The sequence below is a fragment of the Trematomus bernacchii genome, unplaced genomic scaffold, assembly GCF_902827165.1.
Source record: "Trematomus bernacchii unplaced genomic scaffold, fTreBer1.1, whole genome shotgun sequence".
Classification (NCBI taxonomy): domain Eukaryota; kingdom Metazoa; phylum Chordata; class Actinopteri; order Perciformes; family Nototheniidae; genus Trematomus; species Trematomus bernacchii.
Genome location: NW_022987705.1, coordinates 10,543,300 through 10,563,764, shown reverse-complemented (window position 1 = coordinate 10,563,764; position 20,465 = coordinate 10,543,300). Strand labels below are relative to the sequence as shown.

Below are 20,465 nucleotides of genomic sequence, written 5' to 3'. Positions count from 1 at the left end.
CAAACAGAAAGAGTACATTGTGGAATCTGTTCCTCCAGTGTACGTTAGAGCTCGGGTTATTTCCTCGACAAGCAAGCCAACAGGAAGACACACACACACAAATAAGCACCCACAATCACACACACACTGCGACTGGCTGACAGTATCTTCGCTCTAATCAGAATCTTAATTAGTGTGCTAGCAGCGTCCCATTAACATGTATTCCTCCTAATTAACCAAGGACACACATACAGAGGAAGAGAGGCAAAGACAGAGAAATTAAAGATGTTTCTTCAAGTCTCGTAGGATGAGAAAATAAATGAACAAATTAGAAAAGTAAAGCTTTAATCTGTCACCCTCGTTCTGCCCTGCTGACAGAATAAACAGTTCATCTCGGCTCAATAGCTTTAGTGCAATCATTTGCACACCAAAATCAACAGGAATTAAGTTTGATCATTACTTTAAGCTAGATGTTCTTGATTATGTTTTCTATTTTCCGTGTATAACCTTTAAGCCCAGTTACAAATAAGAAGTTGAAGGCTAACTGTGTGTTAGTTATATTGTTAATAATGTTGAGTCATTTAAATGTAGCCAAAAGAAAACACTATAGGGCAACATGTTTTACTAACAACAATGCATGAAGAGGAACTTGGCTCCGAACAAAGGCATAACAATATACCTGGAACAATGGCCACTTGATTATTTACAAGCACTGGCCAACTCTTTAAACAGCCTCTAAACCCCACCAAGGCCAAGCAGTATAATACAAGATAGTCCAATGTTATACAAAATGCTAAAATATACTCCAGGGAGAAGCAAAGCATTGCAAAGAAGAAAAACATTTTTAAAAGAATCAAACTCACCGGTGTGAAGAAGGGATAAGTCTTAGTCAAAGATGAATCTTGATTGGGCCAAATTTGACCTCGAGTCACCCAAAACAATGCTGCTGGGTCTTCCCAGACCCGAACACCAAAACACTTATTTTTTTAGAGACCTTCAGACTTGGCAAAAATTGTCAAAATCGGTTTTGTAGTGTTTATAGCTGTTGTGGAGGATATCATGAAGCCTTGTTCCGATAAAAAACTAGAGCGTAGTTATTATATAATTTTAACTTGAAACGGGTCACGGGAGACCCGAACACAACATAAGGGTTAAACAACATAACTAAACTGAGGTTGCGGTCGAATAGTCCAAAAATCAGCTCCTAACGTCTATCCCTATCGTCTATCCCTTGACCTCTGTGTGAAACGTCAAGGGGTTAAGGGATAGTGGATAGGAGAATTCAAAAGGACTTAGGAGAAGAGACTGTGGTACTTTAGAGAATCCGACTGCACTTTCACTATCCGACGTGTTTATGATACGTCATAAATGTGCGTCTGCTGCTGTGGGGAAACTATGGAAACTACAGTTTTCTATACAGCGGACTACAACATGGATGTTTAATAAGAACGAGGGACTACTGTAAACTCATCTAGAGACTCTGCACCGTGCTCTGATGCTGTTGTTTTATGCTTTATGAACGTGGACAACAGAGAAACATATTCTTCATGACCAAAGTTGGAATTGAAATAAAAAAGGAAAGTGAAACTTATGCTCGTCACCCTCTCCCTCCGGCCCACATTAATACAAATGATCCCAATACGTATTATTGTATGAAAAGATCTTAAAATCAATACAAATGTATTTATTATAAAGGTTAGTCCTTAACATCTATCACTGTGTATATCACCATTATTAAAACATCTTTTAAAAGTTTAACAAACCCCACACAGCTCAGTAAACACTGTGAAATGTTGACTTTATTTGATAATTTCAGTAAAAACGTACGTTCATATTTCTCTTTTTGATTATAATACTGATGAATGTTCAAAACAAAGCACTTTGGCAAGTTACCACATACGTTTTAAAATCATTTAGAGAATTCGAATGGCACTTATCATGGCTGCCACTGAGGTACTTCCGTGTCATTTCACTCCGTTAGGAAGGTTCCTAAGCAAAATGGACTATTCGACCACAACCTGAAATTCCCTCCCAAAACATTTCCCTTGGCCACGCCCCCCCAGCCACACTCTCTCGCACCTGTTGGGATCAGCACACCTGATTAGTGCATTGTGGGAGGGGACAAGTACAAGCAGGGGAGAGAGGAACACACTCCAACATTGAAGCTTGCAAGGTTTTTACCACTACCATACATTCCCTCAAAGTGTCAGCAGATTTTAAAAGCAAAAGAGATCAAATAAAATCAAAAACAGACTATCCACAAAGACTAGTCCAACATCAATGGCAGCATTAAGAGACCAATCACATTTTAATGGCACTGATATCTTTTAAGAGACATAGGGTTTATGATCCCCATAACACATGTCCACCTGACCAACCATGACCAACTCAGGACATTTTCCCAGACAAAAGGGTCTTCATACTTATATTATTTGTGGGAAACTAGAAACTATTTGAAGTTTATTTGACTCTGTTTCTGCAATTAAAGGCACTGGTTCTCTAATGAATGTTGCTGTGTGTTTGAGTCCATGGAGGCTACATTTGGCTAAATCCACTGCATTTGAAAGTACAACACTTATGTGTCAGTTTTCCAGAGCAAATCTTTCCATGCCAAACATCAATTTCACAGGTTTTTTTTTACATCGAAAGAAGGCTTTTTATTTGCACTTGAGCACACTTCCGGTGTCTCAGCTCTATTAATTGCTTCAGATGCAATTTTTCACAATGTCATGCTTTTTATTACAAGTGTCCCTCATAGGTGACTCACCTTCCACAACAAAGCTGGTTAAATATCTTGGCTGAACAAGCACTGCTTTTCTTTGTTACTTTAATCTGAAACACCGGATTATAAAAAATTACGATGTGGGTTATGCAACAGACACACACATACAGGCAGTGGGTGATGACCAAAATGGGTGTTGTGGGTGCAAGTTGAATGGAAGAATTTTGCCGCTTTAATGTCTTTTTTGTAATGCCAGGACTGCCTACAGTTCTGTGTCATGACTCATTTCCTATCCAGAGCCACCAGAGCTCTATTTACACCGCTGTGGCTCAGTTTCAAATTCAGCATCACGCTGTGCTAGTATACAAAAGGCAATGCACATTTGAAAGGATCACTGTTGCCGGATGCAGATTCTTCTGATTAAACTGGCTTATACTGTGGTACATATGAATTTTGAACGAGCACATTATGAGCTGGAGATTGCACAATTTCTGCCAACAAACAGCTTCCACTGGAGCTTTGGACCGTTTCATTGCTTTGCCCAAAGGCACTGCAGTTTTTCTTTTTATGGCATCTCATTCATCCCCAATTCTTTAGAAGCAGAATTCTGTCAGATATTTTAAAGTGTGCTGTCGTGTAGCGCTGTCTCTTATGAGCACAGTTGTTGGTGACAGCTGTCTTCCAGAAACCACATTCTCTCATTAACAGCTTCATGTCAGAAGCACATTTTGAACCACAGTAAGAAAAACCTGGTTGTAGATCCTACATCATACTTTTTGAGTTAGTTCATGGTGATGCAACATTCCCATTTGTCATAAAAGGAATCTATAATCTTGTCTACATGACTAGGAGGGAGGAGGCCTTAGCATGAGTAAGACATTTAGATGGCCAATCCATTTGTCATTTGGCGATATTTAACTCAATGTATATATTATGACAACATCATGTTTCAGGTATTGGTATAGTTTTTGTCTGTTTTATATTCAGATAGACTAAGATCTTAAACCGAAAATATTGTTGAATCAACTATGTTTTAATCTATGAAACTTCTTAATAAATATAAAAGGACCTCTTATATCCTTGGATATACTTTTAAATCGATGTAATAAAAGTGCATGTTTGTATAGTAGCTTGATTAAACTGTATGTTGGTCTAAAGCAAAAGAGAAAAATAGACGAGGCTGCACTTGTTGTTGGACCAATTTCACATTTGGCTCCAATATCCCTTAGATCATTAAAGTGTTAACATGAAACTCCTTAAGTTTGGTATGTAAATGTTCTCATGGGAAAATAAACCACCAAATTAACTCTGGGTGCACGGAGTGGAGTAGACATGAATTGAAAAGAGGCATCTGTTATATCTTGAGACTTTGAAAAGGCAGCGGCAGTTTTATTATATTCTACAGATTTAATAAACCAGACTGCCAGGAATCTTTGCTAATTTAAAACCTCCCGGAGACTCTGACAAGCCTCCTTGTTCACAGCCAAAACCATGTTCTGCTCGAAGCTACACTTCTCCTTTGACAGCCCTTTTCTGCAAAAGTGCACAAGCTGTTTGGTTGTAGTCCGTAGTCACATTTGTTGTATCATACAAAGGCAACAAGTTATTTTGATTATGATTTATTGTTTACACAGGGCTGAGTATTTGGTAAGATGCCATTTTGACCAAAGATAAAATAAATACTGCAGCAAAGAAAATATGTGCAGCCTTAATTCATTCAATGTTCCAGAGCACTGAAATGTGCAGGGATAAAACTACTTTACACAAGTTACCACTTTTGTATTGCTTCCTTGTGTATTGCACTAATTGTGATATCTTACAAATAAAACACATCTTTAAAAGCTGTGTGATAATGGAAATAACAAATTAAAGTATTTGATGTAATGTTAATACATCCCATTTATGGACTGGAAGGAGAAACAACAGCCAATGAGAGAGGGCTATTGGTTGAAATGTGCTGATATAACACTACTCTAGGAGTACCAGCATCTTGTAGCAACAGACAGGCATTATTTACCTAAACAATTTAATGTGTACTGATCTGTATTATGTGAAGCCTTGAAATTAAAATGCAAATGCCTGAGCAGCGGCTTGGAAAATGTAGCTGCTTATTGCCAGCAAGTGGAGAAGAGACCTTGAATATAATGTGCTTTGGTTAATTGAGAATCAAGCAAACTTCGGCCAACATTAAATCCACAAATCAGCATCTGCACAAAAACATTTGGTCAATTAAAATAGTCTGGCTTGATTTTGTTAACTTTTTCTCCCAGAATATTGAAAATTTGAGGGGGAAAATAACACATTTCTTAGTGATATACATCCTACATTGAGGCACAATATCCCTTTCCTTGATTTTCAACGCACTGTGTAGCCCGATTCAAACCATGTCCACAGTAACAATTTAGTGAATTCAAACAAAACCACTAAGTAATGTTCCAGTAAAGAACTAACAAAAAGACACTGAATTAGGTTTAGAAAAAGATCATGTTTTGTGTTGAAATAAATAAATTACCTTTAGTTTCACATGGGACACAAACAGCCATCTACTGGGTGAAAGTCCTAAGGTCAAATAAGTTACATAACAACACCAAATTCACAAAGCACTTGCTCTGAGCGTCTCATATATCTGTGAACATCACTTTTTGACGCTCTTGGAATGAAGCCAGGTTGCTTTTAAATGGTTCCAGCTCAAATAAATGTCAGGACAGACTTTGAAATTACCAAAATGAATTATGGTATTTGGAGTTGTTCTAGCATGATAACATATACTGTATGTTAACCTGGTTCTGATCTCATTAGGTTCATTCTATTCTTACCTGCCCCATAAACCACTTATATAATATATTTTTTTTTTCTTATTTTGTCTCAACAAAGAATGTAATTTATCTCACTCAATTGTTTCTCTTCCCCCGACTCAGGGTTACAATAAACACACTGAATTAGAACTGTATACAATATTTATTGACAATGTATTCATTAGGTTTTTCATAGTAAAGACATACACTGACTTTCACAGGGCTTATCTTTGAGAAGGGTTCAGCTCTGGGTTTCTGGGAATGTTCTCGTGAGTGGCACATACAGGGATTGTTCAAGGTGGAGGGTGTTGAGAGGGTAAAAAGGATTGATGCTCCTTGGAGTTTAGTCCAGGGTAGCATGAGGCTAAGGCTTCTTCTGTGAGTGTGTGCAAACATACACTGTCACCAAGATGTGTCATTTAGGCTTTTAGGATGTCAGTCTGTCCCAAGAGAAGACTCTGCTGTCTGATGAAAACCTTGCATTCCCAAAAACCTTAACTTTCCAGGAATGAAGAGAAAAAAAAGCAATTTTTAAACCATAATGTATTTTGTTTTACTTTGTACATGGGATCATGACAGGATTTTGTAAGCATATATGTCATTAGGTTTTCAGAACCCCTAGAGGACAATATAATCATCATATAAATGTGAAAATTGCCAAAATTGGATTTACAAGGTTTTGCGAAACAACAGTGTTTGCAGTTGTTTTTTTACACAGGAGTATAGAAGTATAAAAATATATGAAACAAAAAAAGCGCTGTGAAGAACAAACACATATTCAAAGTGTAGAACTTATGAAGCAGACCTTTCTTGGCAGTAGCCGGTGTGCTGTGGAAACACATGCCTGTCTGGCCAACATACATCCACTACACACTCTCACACTCAAACACACCATGTCATACCACATACAGTAGTTTTTCTGAAAATAAGAAATATATTCATTTCGGGTTGAGACATGTTTATGGCTAAGGTTAATTTAATACATTAATGACTTATTTCTAAGGTCCTTAGATTCTGCCAATGCTCAAAATATGTTGGATACTGTCAGAAGTGTACATGTGTATTGCATCTGGTAATATAGGAATGTTGTCAAACAGAGGAAGCAAACACATTACATCTGAAACAAGCTCACTAAGGTACTTTTTCTTAAGTACAATGCAGGAAGTTGTAGTTTGTTTTTGTAGTGTTGTTTGTAGTGTGAATTGTGCTGTCCTGAGATGGTTTACTTTCGGGCTAATCCAAAGGCATTTTCAGCCTCCTTATCACTTGACCCTTAGTGTGTTTGTGTGTGTGTTAGTTTGTTTGTTTGAAACGGTGGTGTACATTATGCGTTATTTAGCTGATCATTGGTACAATAAATTGTAAAACTTTTGCTGACACATTACAGCAAATACATGCTGCAAAAGAATATCAACTACATTCATGAATATATGTTACATTTTGGCAAACCCAAAGGTATGTGCTTTGACAAATAGAGCAAAAAAGAAGCAAAGAAAAAAGTGATCATGTGACACTGCAAAATAGACTATTTACATTGTTTCACATCAGCCTTTTTCATTCTCTTAACGTTACAGTATAAATGATATTTCAAATGTCTGTTTTGTCCTTTATGTTGAAAGCTCATAGGTATTTATTTACAGGAATAATATTATCCAATTGAGGATTAATAATATACTATCTGATATATACATACTTATCTAAATATGCAAATTTGAGTTCAATTCATCCTCAAATATAGAAAAATGCACAATGCCAATAATAAGGTGATTATTAGATAATCTATAAGGATCTCTTCGCACATTTTACTTAATTACAAAATAAAAAACAAAAAAAGGTCAGAAGAATTTAGTTTGACATAATCACCAGAACAATTAAACAACTCCCAAAACGAGACTTTATAATTTACACACAATGCGCAGATTTCAATTCCTAGATCAACACAATGTGAAAATGGTTCATTTGGATGACATGTAAACACCAGTGAGGTTAATGTAGGTTAAAACTATGCACACTGTTTAATCAAAGTTTCCATTGGAGTTGTTGGGCAGTGCTTGTAAAAATGCATTATTGTGTTATTCTTAAAACAGTTTCAGCTGTAAATGCTTATTAGAAAAATGTAAATATCTTTTATACCATCATCAATATTTGAAATATCCATTAGACATACTTTTTATAAATTGCAATTACAGAATCATGTATGCTCATTTGCGAGGTCAATTGAACACAAAAAGCACAAATGAAATGAAACAGTTCAGTGAGAAAAGGAGAAAGTGAGATAAAAACAGAATATCAAAGAGTTACTACTTTACAGATCATGCAGTGAGACATAACTGTATGTGGCTACATTTTAAGTAAACAATTACAATATAAATGTTCAAAGTGTTTACTCAAACCATCACAATCAAAATGAATGGCATACAAGTAAATATTCATCCTTTGAGTGAGATCTTTGTTGTTTTAGGTGAACTCGAAAGAAGCACTTGAGACAAACAATGCAAAAGCTCTTGTTCCTATCATTTCAATTGAACTTTGAAATATGTTTGAAGTTTCCTATTTTCCTTAAATCTATTGACTCTACTTATATGCAATAAAAGAGGCTATAACAGCAGAATTATTCATACGGGCTGTGTGGGAAATCAATGGGAAGAGGGATGGTACACTCTTTATCGCAGCCCTAGTCGTGTTTTCCTACATTTAAACTTTGTTGTAACTGAAACTTAAAGTGTGATTGTAGTCCTAATAATAAAGTTCCTTTTAAGATAGCCCACATAAGCACCAGGTATGTGAAGAACTAGGTAGAGCCTCTATGGCTTTTAAGAACTTGTGTGAAAAATCCTTTATAAAATCTTCATTGTGTACACAACGTCAAAAGTACAGCATCATTTGTAAATAATCTGTAATTACCTGTTGTATGTGGACTAAAGGCTATGACCTCTACGATCATCAACCCATTTTCAATCTGGAAAAATGACTTATTGGTTTTAAATTGTGATTATAATATTTTAGCTTTGGAGGCAGATACATATATAAACTCATTGGCAACAAAACGAAAAACCTAGCATAAAAAAATGATATTTAAATATTGTCTTAAAAGCTGATATTTGTGCTTTTTTGCCTTCTGGCAGGATCAATGGCGTCAGTTTTAAGCTTTACCATCAGTGTTCTTCTTGAACCGAGAAAGTGCCTTTTTTGGCATTTGAGGACATTTTCTTCTCAGTTGGTAAATATGTTTCCAAGAAAATGGGAATAGAAAGCTGAAGTCAGACAATTTTTGGTCATATTATAGATATACTAAAAGGTATACAGGTGATGTTTACATAAACAGTTATAGACTAAACTACTTTCTTCAGACAAATCATCCCCAAAGACATCCATACTGTGTGAATGGACTTTGAGGTGAAGGTCAACATTTTGATTATAATAATATATATGTAAATCCAATTTGGCTAAACACAAACATTAGATTCCTTTACTACATTTGTTTCTCTCTTTCTGTTCTTTACTCTCTTCCAATGGACAGAGTAGACAGACAAACTAATGACAATCCACATAGGCTGTATTAGCTTTATGCTTATTTACATTATAACATTTTTGACTTTCAACAGGCTTTTGAGTGCAATTGAGTTCAAACCTGGACGTTTTGGAATGTTCTTAGTTGATATTTCTTATTGTTACCCTATTTAAATGGTCTATGAACTGAGAAAATACTTAGAAATAAATGATACAGGGCTGCCAGTTTATTAGTAGAAAGTAGAAAATGTTTGATCTAAAATATATTTTACATTACATGATATTGTAAATTGTGAACATCAGGCCCTTGTAATATTAATAGGAAAATTAGTTTGAGTAAATTCACACAAATAACCTTAGAAAACCCTGCTGACGTTAATTTGCTCCAGCACTTTTTGAGTAGTTTCAGTGAAAGTCAACAAATCCTTTAGATATGTCATCTTGTCATTTTTGAATCTGAATGATATGATATTTTGGCAATGAATGATGTATTCTGTCAATTCAAAGTAATAAAAACGTAAACAATATGCAAACAAACATTTAAAAAAAGTGTGAACATACAAATTTCCCAAACATGTAAAATGTAAACAAATAATCGGGAACAGGCACCTTATATGTTTGTAATCTCTCTTCTATAAGGTTTTCACGTGTTAGCCAGCAAACGCAGTATTCCAAGTTATGATGGATCCAGTCCTGAATATAGTATTTCAGTCCAGTATTACAAGATCACATAAAAATGAAACAAACCAGAAACAAACAACAAATGACCTAAGTATTTTGCTGTTTGTTCTTGCCTTCACTGATGTCCTTTTTCCCCTTTAATTGACATAATAAAACCAGTAAACAACGTTGAAGAAGGTGAAGACAGTTGGGAAGATCACCCTCGACCACTTGTCAATAGAGTTTACATCAGTCAAGTCTGGGATGTTGATTTTTAGCTGAGAAGCGCGCCTCCGTAGTCGGCTCTTCTTTTGAGTCATGTGGCACTCCAGCGTGTTTCTGCCATAGTTGTGCCTGGCCAGCCCTGCTTTGCGGTACTGTAGAGTTGAGCTGTCGTATGTCAGCATAGTATTTCTTGGGTCATTGAGACCCAGTGCCAGCTCGGTAACGCCCATGTCATTTTTGATGTCCAGGGTGCCCAAAAGGATGTTTTCATGTGGGTCCATCTGGAAAAAATAATTAAGTTTGTCTAGTTTATTGATATCATACAACAATATTTATTATCTGATAAAACACATATACACAATGTTAAACAATGAAGTACCAACATTTAATTTAAATATCTATTCCTACAAATGTGCGACCACACCACACCAGATGGGCCTTTTATTTGGAGTTGTGTTTTCTTGTGCGATTGCCAATAACAACACAAATTAAATACTAAATTGGCTTGTTGTGTACACAGCCAAATGTTTGGTAACTCATTATCAACATCTTGTTGTGCTGCAGGCAATTGATCAAAAAGTCTTAATGTTATTGAATAGTAGCATTTCAACACCATTTAAGGCTTTTGCAGTACCTTATTCCTTTGATCGCCAAGTCCCATTGCTGCGTCATCCACAAAGATTGGCTCCCACATCGAGTCATGACCATCAAGATCCCTTTGTTTCATTCTTGCATACAGAGTATCATCTCTGCCAACTACATTCCCCACCAACCACTGCAAGGAAACATAATTGTTTTACTCTTCACTTGATATTACAGGACATTCATCCAACCATAGACTTATAATCAGCAGGTCCATTCGCAGCCATGTTATCTTGGTTATGGCGGCCATGTTGTATCTCTGCTCGTAGGCATTTGGTTCATGTCATCTGGGAGAAAAGTCTGAGTAAGTGAATGCAACTAACTTCCATCAAAACAAAGAGCCAAGTGGCCCTGAGACCTCCTTTCCCATCGTTTCAGCTGGCAAAATGTCTCATTTGGATTTGAATCATTGCTAGTACAAGTTTATTAGGATGGCTTCCCTTGGCACAGTGAAGGCAGGAAACATTAGGTCAACCCTCCATTTGAAGTGTTGACACTTCTTTTATGTTCTAGTAATTATTTTGAGCTCCCCAGACAGCTCCATTAATAATTAAGATACAATTTCATTGCAAAGTAAAGAAAATGTGTAATTTTGTAAATCTAGAGCAAAGAAAAAGAAAAGCGTTCACTTGAGAAATAGAATGTAAGACTTGTGGAAGCTCATCTAGAGTTTGTGCTTTCCTCTATGTATGCAGAATTTGAGTTTTATGAAAAAATAGGTCAACAAACTAAAGAGGCAAGCTAATGTACCTTGTTTGGATCCATCCTCATCTTTTCGTTGTTGGCTACACTTAGTTTCTCAGCTGCTCTTTTCTGACGTTGAGGGCCCCGTCCAAAGAAGATGTAGTTTACCAGCGCATACTCCAGCAGAGCCATGAAGACGAAGACGAAGCAGCCCATGAGGTACATGTCGATAGCCTTGACATAGGGGATTTTGGGGAGGGTTTCTCTCAAATGGGTGTTAATGGTGGTCATGGTGAGCACAGTGGTAATTCCTAAAAGAGAAAGACAAAAGCATTGCATCACATCTAATCATCGTTATAGATACTGTATGAATAACTCAATGTCGAAAACAACATGTATTGCGTTAAAAACAGTTGAAATTATGCTGTAATTATGTAATCCACAGACACATATACTATTTTTCTTATTGATAGCAATCACCTGAAACTCTTACATACTGTTCTCTTCTGAGTGTGTGACAGACTTAATCCTTCCCACCACACAACATCTTTTTGATCCACATGATACCATGTCTGTGCTCGATTAAGCCTGCCAGGGTCAATAAACCCGAAAGGCTTACCACCATGACTTCAAACCATGCATCGGGAGACAAGCTAAAAGAGGCACACCTAAAGTGCTGCAGCGATTTGAAATTCAAATGTCAACCTTGGTCTTGTTCATTAGCAGAGAATTCCAACTGAGAAAAGTTGTAGTCAGTTTTCAAAACCTCGCCAAGCAAGCTGTGCAGATAGTTTCTCTCAAATTGACTGTGAATATCAATGGGGTAAGTTATTGCTTATTATGAGTGATATGGAAACACAGTGATATCATTTCATATTCCTGCAGTTTTAGCAAAGCACAGCCTCTTCGATGTAGTGTGCCTACAATAGTGTGTGTCTAAGGTATTATCTGTATGCAGGAATTATAACTGGCATGAAAGCCATGATTCTTAAGCCTCAATGTGATTTTCCTTGCATGATTAAATAATTGCATTCTCTGCTCCTATGGCGCTCACAAATCCCCCAACACGCACCTGTATATTCTACTGTTAAAGCCAACCCGGTATCACGGCAAGACGTGAAAATGTGACGATCTACCATGCTGGGAGACGTGAATATGTCACGGTTTCGTCCCTTCAAACGTGACAGTTACACGGTATTGTTAACATGGCCCAACCAGTGGAGAAATACCCGGAAGTGCCAAGCAAATGGTCTACCGCGCCTATTGGTCGGTTTTTATTGTCAAAATTAGATGTTTTTAATTTATTTTTTAATTGTCACACTCGATTTCGCCGATTTTCTTGTTGCCCTAGCTGGTCGACACCTCTTTTAGCAGAAACAAAGGCTACATTAATGTATTAAATCGATGTTAATCCATGTGTGTGGAGGTGTGGATGTGGAATTAACGGACGTGACGTTGTGCGATTGCGTTGCCAGGCAAAAATAGATAGGTTATATTTACACCATAACGGTGCACAGCTGATATAAAAGGACTTGTCGTTTTTAAAGATATGACTGATTTTCTTTGAATATAAGAATGTAAATACTGAGTTGAGAGAATAGTCAGGGGATTTGGGTGATGGGAGACACATCTATGGATTCAGAATTTCAATAGCTTACTGTTAAATGACGGATATACCTTTCTGTCTGTGATGTTTTACAAATCAGATATTAGAAGTAAAACATGTGAAATAATATAGCAATATCCTGTACAATTATGTGAAAACATGAATAAAACTACACATCTTCAGATGTTATACAGGTGTCCTACACTAATAATACAAAGTTATTATGGCTGTGTGTACCTTGTGTGCACCGCCTAGTGGTTAAAGCACGTTATTGAATTAGTTGTGTATGATATGTCAATGAACCTTAGAAAATCTTGAAATCTTGAAAGGGATATGCAAAATAGCCATTATATATAGTCTTTAATTAACTATTAGTAGAGAATAACGAGTAATGAATATACTTTATAGGGATCTGCAGATAAATGTTTAGTCTTCTCAAGCAGCAACTATCAAATATCTCTCCTGATTGTTGGCACTTGACAATCACCTTTCCCTGAATTTTACTCAGGTGTAACTAAAGCCTGATTTAAGGGTTGTTTATATTTCACATCATTAATCAGAATCTGCAAAGTAACTCAAATAAATGTAGTGGAGTAAAAATACCAGGTTAACCTCTGAATTGTAGTGGAGTAGAATTGCTGTTTTGTTTAGTAATGGATATTGAATATGGAATAAAGATTTTGACAAGACCTGGTGTAACAATAATCAAAAAGGACATTAAAAGAGCTCCAGATGTTAATGATCTAAACAAAACAGCACACCTGAAATGTATATTTAAATACTTTATTAAGGGCAGTGAATTAGTTTTTTCTGTATGTTTTTCAAATCAGTGTTATACAGTAAGTGCCATAGACAGTGTTACATTGCTATTATTATCCTTAAAATATTAGTGATGTGCTCAAAGAGCCGGCTCTTTTAAGTGAACGACGGGAGCCGGCTCGCGCCCGCGAACGAGCCGTTTTTTTGTTTTTGTTATTTTTTGTTAAGTAATACAAGACAGAATGATATGATGATCTCCGCGCTACAGCTGCTCCGTGCATGCATGCAGTGGCATGTAATATCCAAGGATTAGAGACTGTTGGATGCTGCTGTTTTGAGCATTGCAATACATTTATTTGTATTATGTTTTTTTATGATTAGAGACGGTTGGATGCTGCTGTACTGAGCATTGCAATATATTTATTTTCACTATGTTATTTATTTATGATTATCCTTGGGCTCAGCAAAGATTTGATGTCGGCTGTTGCTGTCTTTTTTTCTATAGTTAATACTGAAATAGAGCCCTGCTGTTTTGTCAGGGCCTTTTCTTTAAATATAATTTTAAAATGTCGATACAGTAGCCCCTTTTTTAAAATGTCTATGCTTAAGTTTTTATAGGTGTTGCTATCTGCTTTGTGTAGCGTGGTTCGACAAGCAAGTCTGTGCATTCATTGGGTGGTATCAGAGAGATACAAGGGTCTGTAAATGCAATGAAAACAATTGGCCACATGCAGCAAATAATTGATATTAAACATGTAATTTTTACTTTTGAATACTTCAGTACAAAGGATGTATTGAATAATTTAAGTGATATGTGTACACATATAAATCATTAGTCAAAACAGGGCTACATTTGATTGAATTATAAAAGGTATAATATGTGGTAAACTGAAGAGCCGTTTGGGAGCCGAAAGAGCCGGCTCTTCTTGGTGAGCCGAGCCAAATGATCCGGCTCACCAAGAAGAGCCGGAATTCCCATCACTATAAAATATATGTAAAACAAAACCATTTATGATCTTTTTTTTTGAGTGGTTTACTAATGACAGTTAATTCTGTTTTTGCTATTGATGGTTTCATTTTTGTGAAAAATAATAAAATAATAAAATGCAATAACGTGCTTTAACCACTAGATGTGCCTTTCTATCAGCTGTGCACCGTTATGGTGTAAATACAGCCTATCTACCAATTGGATCAAATATAAAAGTCAGCCGAATTAGTATTGATACTGCAAGGCGACGTATTGTGTGAAAAGAAATGTAAGATGTTGTTTAATTGCTGATATATTTATGATCCACGTGACGTTTTCAGTTTTGGCGGCAGTTCTTCCAGTTTGTCCAGAAGTCTTCTCATCAGGGCTCTATAAATACAGAACTACGGCAGATATGTCATATTTAATGCAGCCGAACCGTGTATTACAATGCCGTTATGTGATGACCTCGAAAGAAAAAAGCAAGCAAACTCGGAATAAAGTATTATTAATTTTTTTTTAAATGTTTTCGGGTTTCACATCAACAGGAGTCCGGTTAACTAAAATGTCCGTGCGGAACAATACCCCCAACCCATAGATCCGTGGGTGAATAATGTCAATCACCACATTACACACATCCCTTCACATTTACATTTTAATTTACATTAAAGTATTTCGTGAGGCCTTCTAAAATGTTTTTAAATATAATTAGGGTTGTAGTTGAAGAGTTTGTAAATTGCGTTGCCTGGCAACGCAATCGCACAACGTCACGTCCGTTAATTCCACATCCACACCTCCACACACATGGATTAACATCGATTTAATACATTAATGTAGCCTTTGTTTCTGCTAAAAGAGGTGTCGACCAGCTAGGGCAACAAGAAAATCGGCGAAATCGAGTGTGACGATTAAAAAATAAATTAAAAACATCAAATTTTGACAATAAAAACCGACCAATAGGCGCGGTAGACCATTTGCTTGGCACTTCCGGGTATTTCTCAACTGGTTGGGCCATGTTAACAATACCGTGTAACTGTCACGTTTGAAGGGACGAAACCGTGACATATTCACGTCTCCCAGCATGGTAGATCGTCACATGTTCACGTCTTGCCGTGATACCGGGTTGGTTAAAGCACACAAAGCATGATTATTTAAGGCAATTTCGATTGAGAGTCTCAGTAAACAATTACTAAATTATTTTACAGCTGTCACAAAGCTGTCAGGTGAACACTGCTCAAAATAGGATTCAGGCAATTTTCCCAAGCTGTTGATGCAGAAGCTTAACAATAACAACAAAGGATTCCTGCAACACAGTGGCCATGTGTTTCAGCCATTACAGGTCCTCTTTAATGCTTGAAACCAGGTCAGGGTAAAGTGGTGCCTGAATCTAGTGTAGATTGGGGGGCGACCTTACATTTCCCAACTCTGTTGACCCGCCTCCATTATGGAGCATTACCTTTTTTTTCATTAAATCCCATGCATGCCTTCCCCTGGATCACTAAATGCAGCTCAGTCGTCAATCAGCGAAATTGCCTTGTCGACTAAAGCTAGGGATGGGTAGATGGATGAAGCTGGGTGGATGGGGTAGGGTGAAAAGAAGACAGGGAGCTTCCGATACACACAGAGTAAGCTGGAAGCTCAATACAAACCTCGCAGGCTACACAGGGTTTACATAATTGAGGATGACGGGGGAAAATTGGGACTTCCAGAAGAGCACAGGGGCTCTGAAATAAGAGTGAAAACAACTCAAACTGGTCATCCATCATAATACGTGTGAGAGGAACAGTTACATTTGTGGTACTGGGAATGGTTATTTGACCCTGAACACACAGTTACTGTAAAAGGAGTGAAACAAAGTGTGTTTGTGGATCGGTGCAGTGCTATTCTTTACTGAAGGTTTAAAGATCATGTATTAAAAAAAAATGAGGACACAGAGCACAGTAATTCATGAATTTATAAATATAAAATACAAGATGCATCATTTATACAATACGTACAATTCAAGGCTTTCACCGCACTGATCAGTTCATCTGTAAGGACTGGAGTTTTAGATTTTTGTCGGAAAAAGGCAGTATTTTATAAAGACTATAAACCCTTGTCTGAATTTTCAATGTTTAGGTTTGACACTGGTTTCTTGCCAGAGATAGTGTGAAATGTGCCTTTCTTGTCCCGCATTGCACTTCAGGTGAATTTTATGAATGTGATGATGTAAAGAAGGGAAAAATATCACATAAAAGCAATGTGTAACTTTCACTGACCCATCTATAACAGACCAGGGCAATCTTCCACCCCAACATCTGACAATATGTCTATATTTGTATTGCAGGCCTCACCTAGAGCCACTCTGGCAGCAGAGGCGTCATAGTTGATCCAGAAGGAGACCCAAGAGAGGATGGTGATAAGTATGGAAGGCATGTATGTCTGCAGGATGAAGTACCCAATGTTTCTCTTCAGCTTAAAACTCAGGGACAGACGAGGGTAAGAACCTGCAGAGAGGGGATGGGAAGTGGACAAAAGCAAGCAGAAGTGTAAATATTCAAAAGTAAATATTGTAATCATTTATTGTGTTGGGGGATGGGTTATTCAATCTACAATTTCCCTGGTCAAAACAATGAAATAGAAGATATTCACTGAAAAGCAGAAACCAGTAAATGTTTAGCACTTTGGGTTGATACATGAGCAAAATAACAGTTTGATTTCTAACCTTGTCGTGAAGGCATTTTCAATTTAGATGGTTCTCCTCTATCAGTTCTTCCTCAGAGTTATTTATAAGTCTCTCTGACCTGAGTGTCCATTGCAGAAGCAACCCAGTAAAAGGCTTTATTTGTTGTCTCTGAACTAGAGCACTCTCCTGATTTACCTGCTCTCCAATTCCTGTGGTTATACAAAATATTGCAAGAAGTTTGATGGTTTTTCTATCGAGGATCCTCTTATTTTTGCTAATCCTGCTCTATTTGAAATAAACCTTCAGCTGGGGTTTTGGTGAAGGAAAAATGTTATCAGAACACATCCTTTCTTCCTGAGGGAATTGGCTGTATTTGGTTTTAAGTTGCATTACAACCACAAAGTAACGGCACTACAGGGCTGGAAAACAGAGCAATATCAACTCCATTGGAGAGTCATGGTTGGGGGAGGAAGATTGTGCTTTTTAATGAAAGCAGCAACAACCCACCATCCTCAGCTCTCCTTTGAATGTCACCACTTAGATTAGCTGTTTCTTTTAGTTAATGTTTGCATGAGCCACCGAGAGAATCCTTGAATAATTTCTTTATGGAGTGAGGGAATAGCTTGGGTAGGAAATGACATGACAGAGGTACAGCAGGGAATATCTATTAATCAAAAGGGCAACAATGTCATTGCCTATCCTTGGACATGACACTTGTATTGGGTAAATGCCCATGGACTTGTGCTGACGTCAGCAACTCTGGGTTCCCCACAGGTCATATACTCCATACTGCAATAGACAGCACGTTAAAAAGGGAATCCCCCATCCACCATATCTCGGAATGAGGCAATAAGTCTTTCCATGCACACTGCATGGTTGATAACAACAAATCAGACACGCATAAAAACATTGTGCATTCATCAGAAAGCATTATGTTATTAATAGGGTTGCGTGGAATGTGTGACCCCCGTGGACAAAACAAGCCCTCTCATTGGTTGAGGCTCTACGATCTTATTGCTTTAGTGTTCTGCTCCCATTCTGTACAGTACCTAGAAACTGTATTCAGCAGAACGCCTGTCCCGCTTACAATTGCTTGCTTGCATGACAAAATTCACGAATATGAAAATGCAGAAGAGATGAATATTGTATCAGACAGCATTCTTTTTGTTTATTGCTGTTAAATAAGTCAGTGTCTTCCCTCTCCCACGACTGCACTTCATTCAGAGGTTTGTATATGTGTTCATTTACATAACAGTATATATAAGTATATGCTATTTTTCATATCAATAAGTGAGAAATTCAATATTTATGAATTGCAATATGTTTTGCAGCAGGATAGTGATAATGAAATGAAATAACAATAACAGAAACTGAATACAACCAAAGGGTGTTTTATAATAGGAGTAAAGAAAAACGTAAGTGTGTGTGTGTATTTAAACACATTTTTCATACATGCTTGTAGATAATATGGATTTTGAGAATAAGAACGTAGGATTGCATTACGTTATACCACATTTGGATTATTGCTTAATCAACTTTGGTTCATGCATTTCAACCTTTTTGTCATCATTACCTGTGGAGAAGACGACATTCTTGGAGATTAGATTATGATCCACAATGTCAAACTGGGGCAGTTCGATCCTGTCCACCCCCGTCACAGCCCCGTTTCCTCCCCGCCAGTAGAACTCAATGTCATCTGTAGTGTAGCCATCTAAAACAGGGCACAGAGCACAGGAATTACTGACGATTGTTAATGGTATGATCAAATATGTATGTGTATAATCATGTCCAATCTGGATCATGTGCAGTCCAGTTAATGAATCACTTTGCATGATAACGTTTGCATTTGTCACCAAAGTACACTTGGCTGAATGCAAAGAATAATTGGTCTTTGCTTCACTGACTTAAAAAAGATAGAGATGGAGATAATCCGTAAATTAAGGATGTTTCTCATATCCTACTTGAATTTGTGTGTAAATGCAATTACAGTAGATTAGCAATTACAAATTCTTATTGACTTAGATGCTTCTGGATCTATATATCCCACATTTACTAGCATATTGTATATACAGTAGAGAGCAAAATGCAGTGGCAACATTTGATTCTACAGGTGAGAATGAATGGAAGTCAATTGCCATGACACCGTCAAGTAGCACCTCTTTGTCACTGTGTTCAGATAAAGTGGGTGATTCATAGATATATTTGTGCTTTGACAGTTTAACAAGTACCAGAGCACACTTTTTTACATTTTTATTATTATTATTATAAAATGATCCACTTGTGTGCTCTTGACCCATCACTTGTGATAATTGAGCATGGCATAACATTGAACAGTTGTATTTGTATAACATGGTTTATTTAACCCTGTTTCAATAAGTACTTTTAGAGTTACACTCAACTGGCTCAGTACAACCAGTCTATAAGTCTCGAGTATCTCCACAACAGTTCCTTTCCCTGTTTGAATGCAGCTCAACATCATTATCTGAAGTTCCCACAAGCAAAGCACATGCTCATGCCCTGGTACTGTATTCCTAACGATAACTAAATTATGTAAAAGCCTGTTAAAACTATAAATAATGAAAGGAAGTTAAACATAAAACATTCCATATAGTAGCTGAAGGAAACCCTTATAGTGTATATGTGACTAAATATATATATGAGTCAACTTTATTATGTCTTGTCCCATGAGCAATTAAATTATTAAATACCAAGAGCAAGAATGATTAAATAACCAGGCATCCATTTTCATCTGTAAAACCAAGTAAAATCTGTAAAGAGACAGGAAGCAAGTCCATTAATATTAATCTGAACCAAAGCTGGAAGCTCGTTTGCTCTCATTTTGGCCCAATCAGTGTGGACAAGGACAGCAAAGGCAGCTAGTGGGCAGTGGCAATAAATGATTGAGTAACATAGAACTCTGTAGTTCATATGTATAGTTAAAGACAAGTGGTGTTGGAAAAGAAGCAAGAAGAAAAGTAGAAATGTTTCATCAGACCATGAAACGTTCTCTTGCATAATCCACTGCCTACTGTCTGCTCTGGTACATTTGACATGTCTACTGACTTCAGGGCATAAGAGTATTGGTCTCAGAGAGAGGAGAGGTAGGAGATGAGGAGATGAGAAGAGACAGAAGACAGCTGGGGTTTGTGCGCTAAAAGGCTGGCTGGCCATTAAAGCAAAAAAACGTAAAGTAAGTCAAACTCAATTAAAACAGCCATTTAAAAATAATATGTAAAAAAGCTATTGTCACC

The 20,465-nt window shown here is 37.0% G+C and overlaps 1 protein-coding gene across 1 annotated transcript in view; it reads right to left on the bottom strand.

Annotated features, from left to right (window-relative positions):
- Nucleotides 1-5,644: 5,644 nt before the first annotated feature.
- Nucleotides 5,645-20,465, bottom strand: part of LOC117490160 (gamma-aminobutyric acid receptor subunit beta-2-like) — a 56,640-nt gene continuing 41,819 nt past the window's right edge. Inside the window, exons 6-10 of the mRNA XM_034139773.1 lie at nt 18,788-18,925; nt 16,883-17,035; nt 11,284-11,528; nt 10,526-10,666; nt 5,645-10,172 (exon numbers count right to left, since the gene is read on the bottom strand). Coding sequence (XP_033995664.1) covers nt 9,825-10,172; nt 10,526-10,666; nt 11,284-11,528; nt 16,883-17,035; nt 18,788-18,925 — 1,025 coding nt within the window. The 3' untranslated portion in view covers nt 5,645-9,824. The remainder of the gene's footprint in view (nt 10,173-10,525; nt 10,667-11,283; nt 11,529-16,882; nt 17,036-18,787; nt 18,926-20,465) is intronic.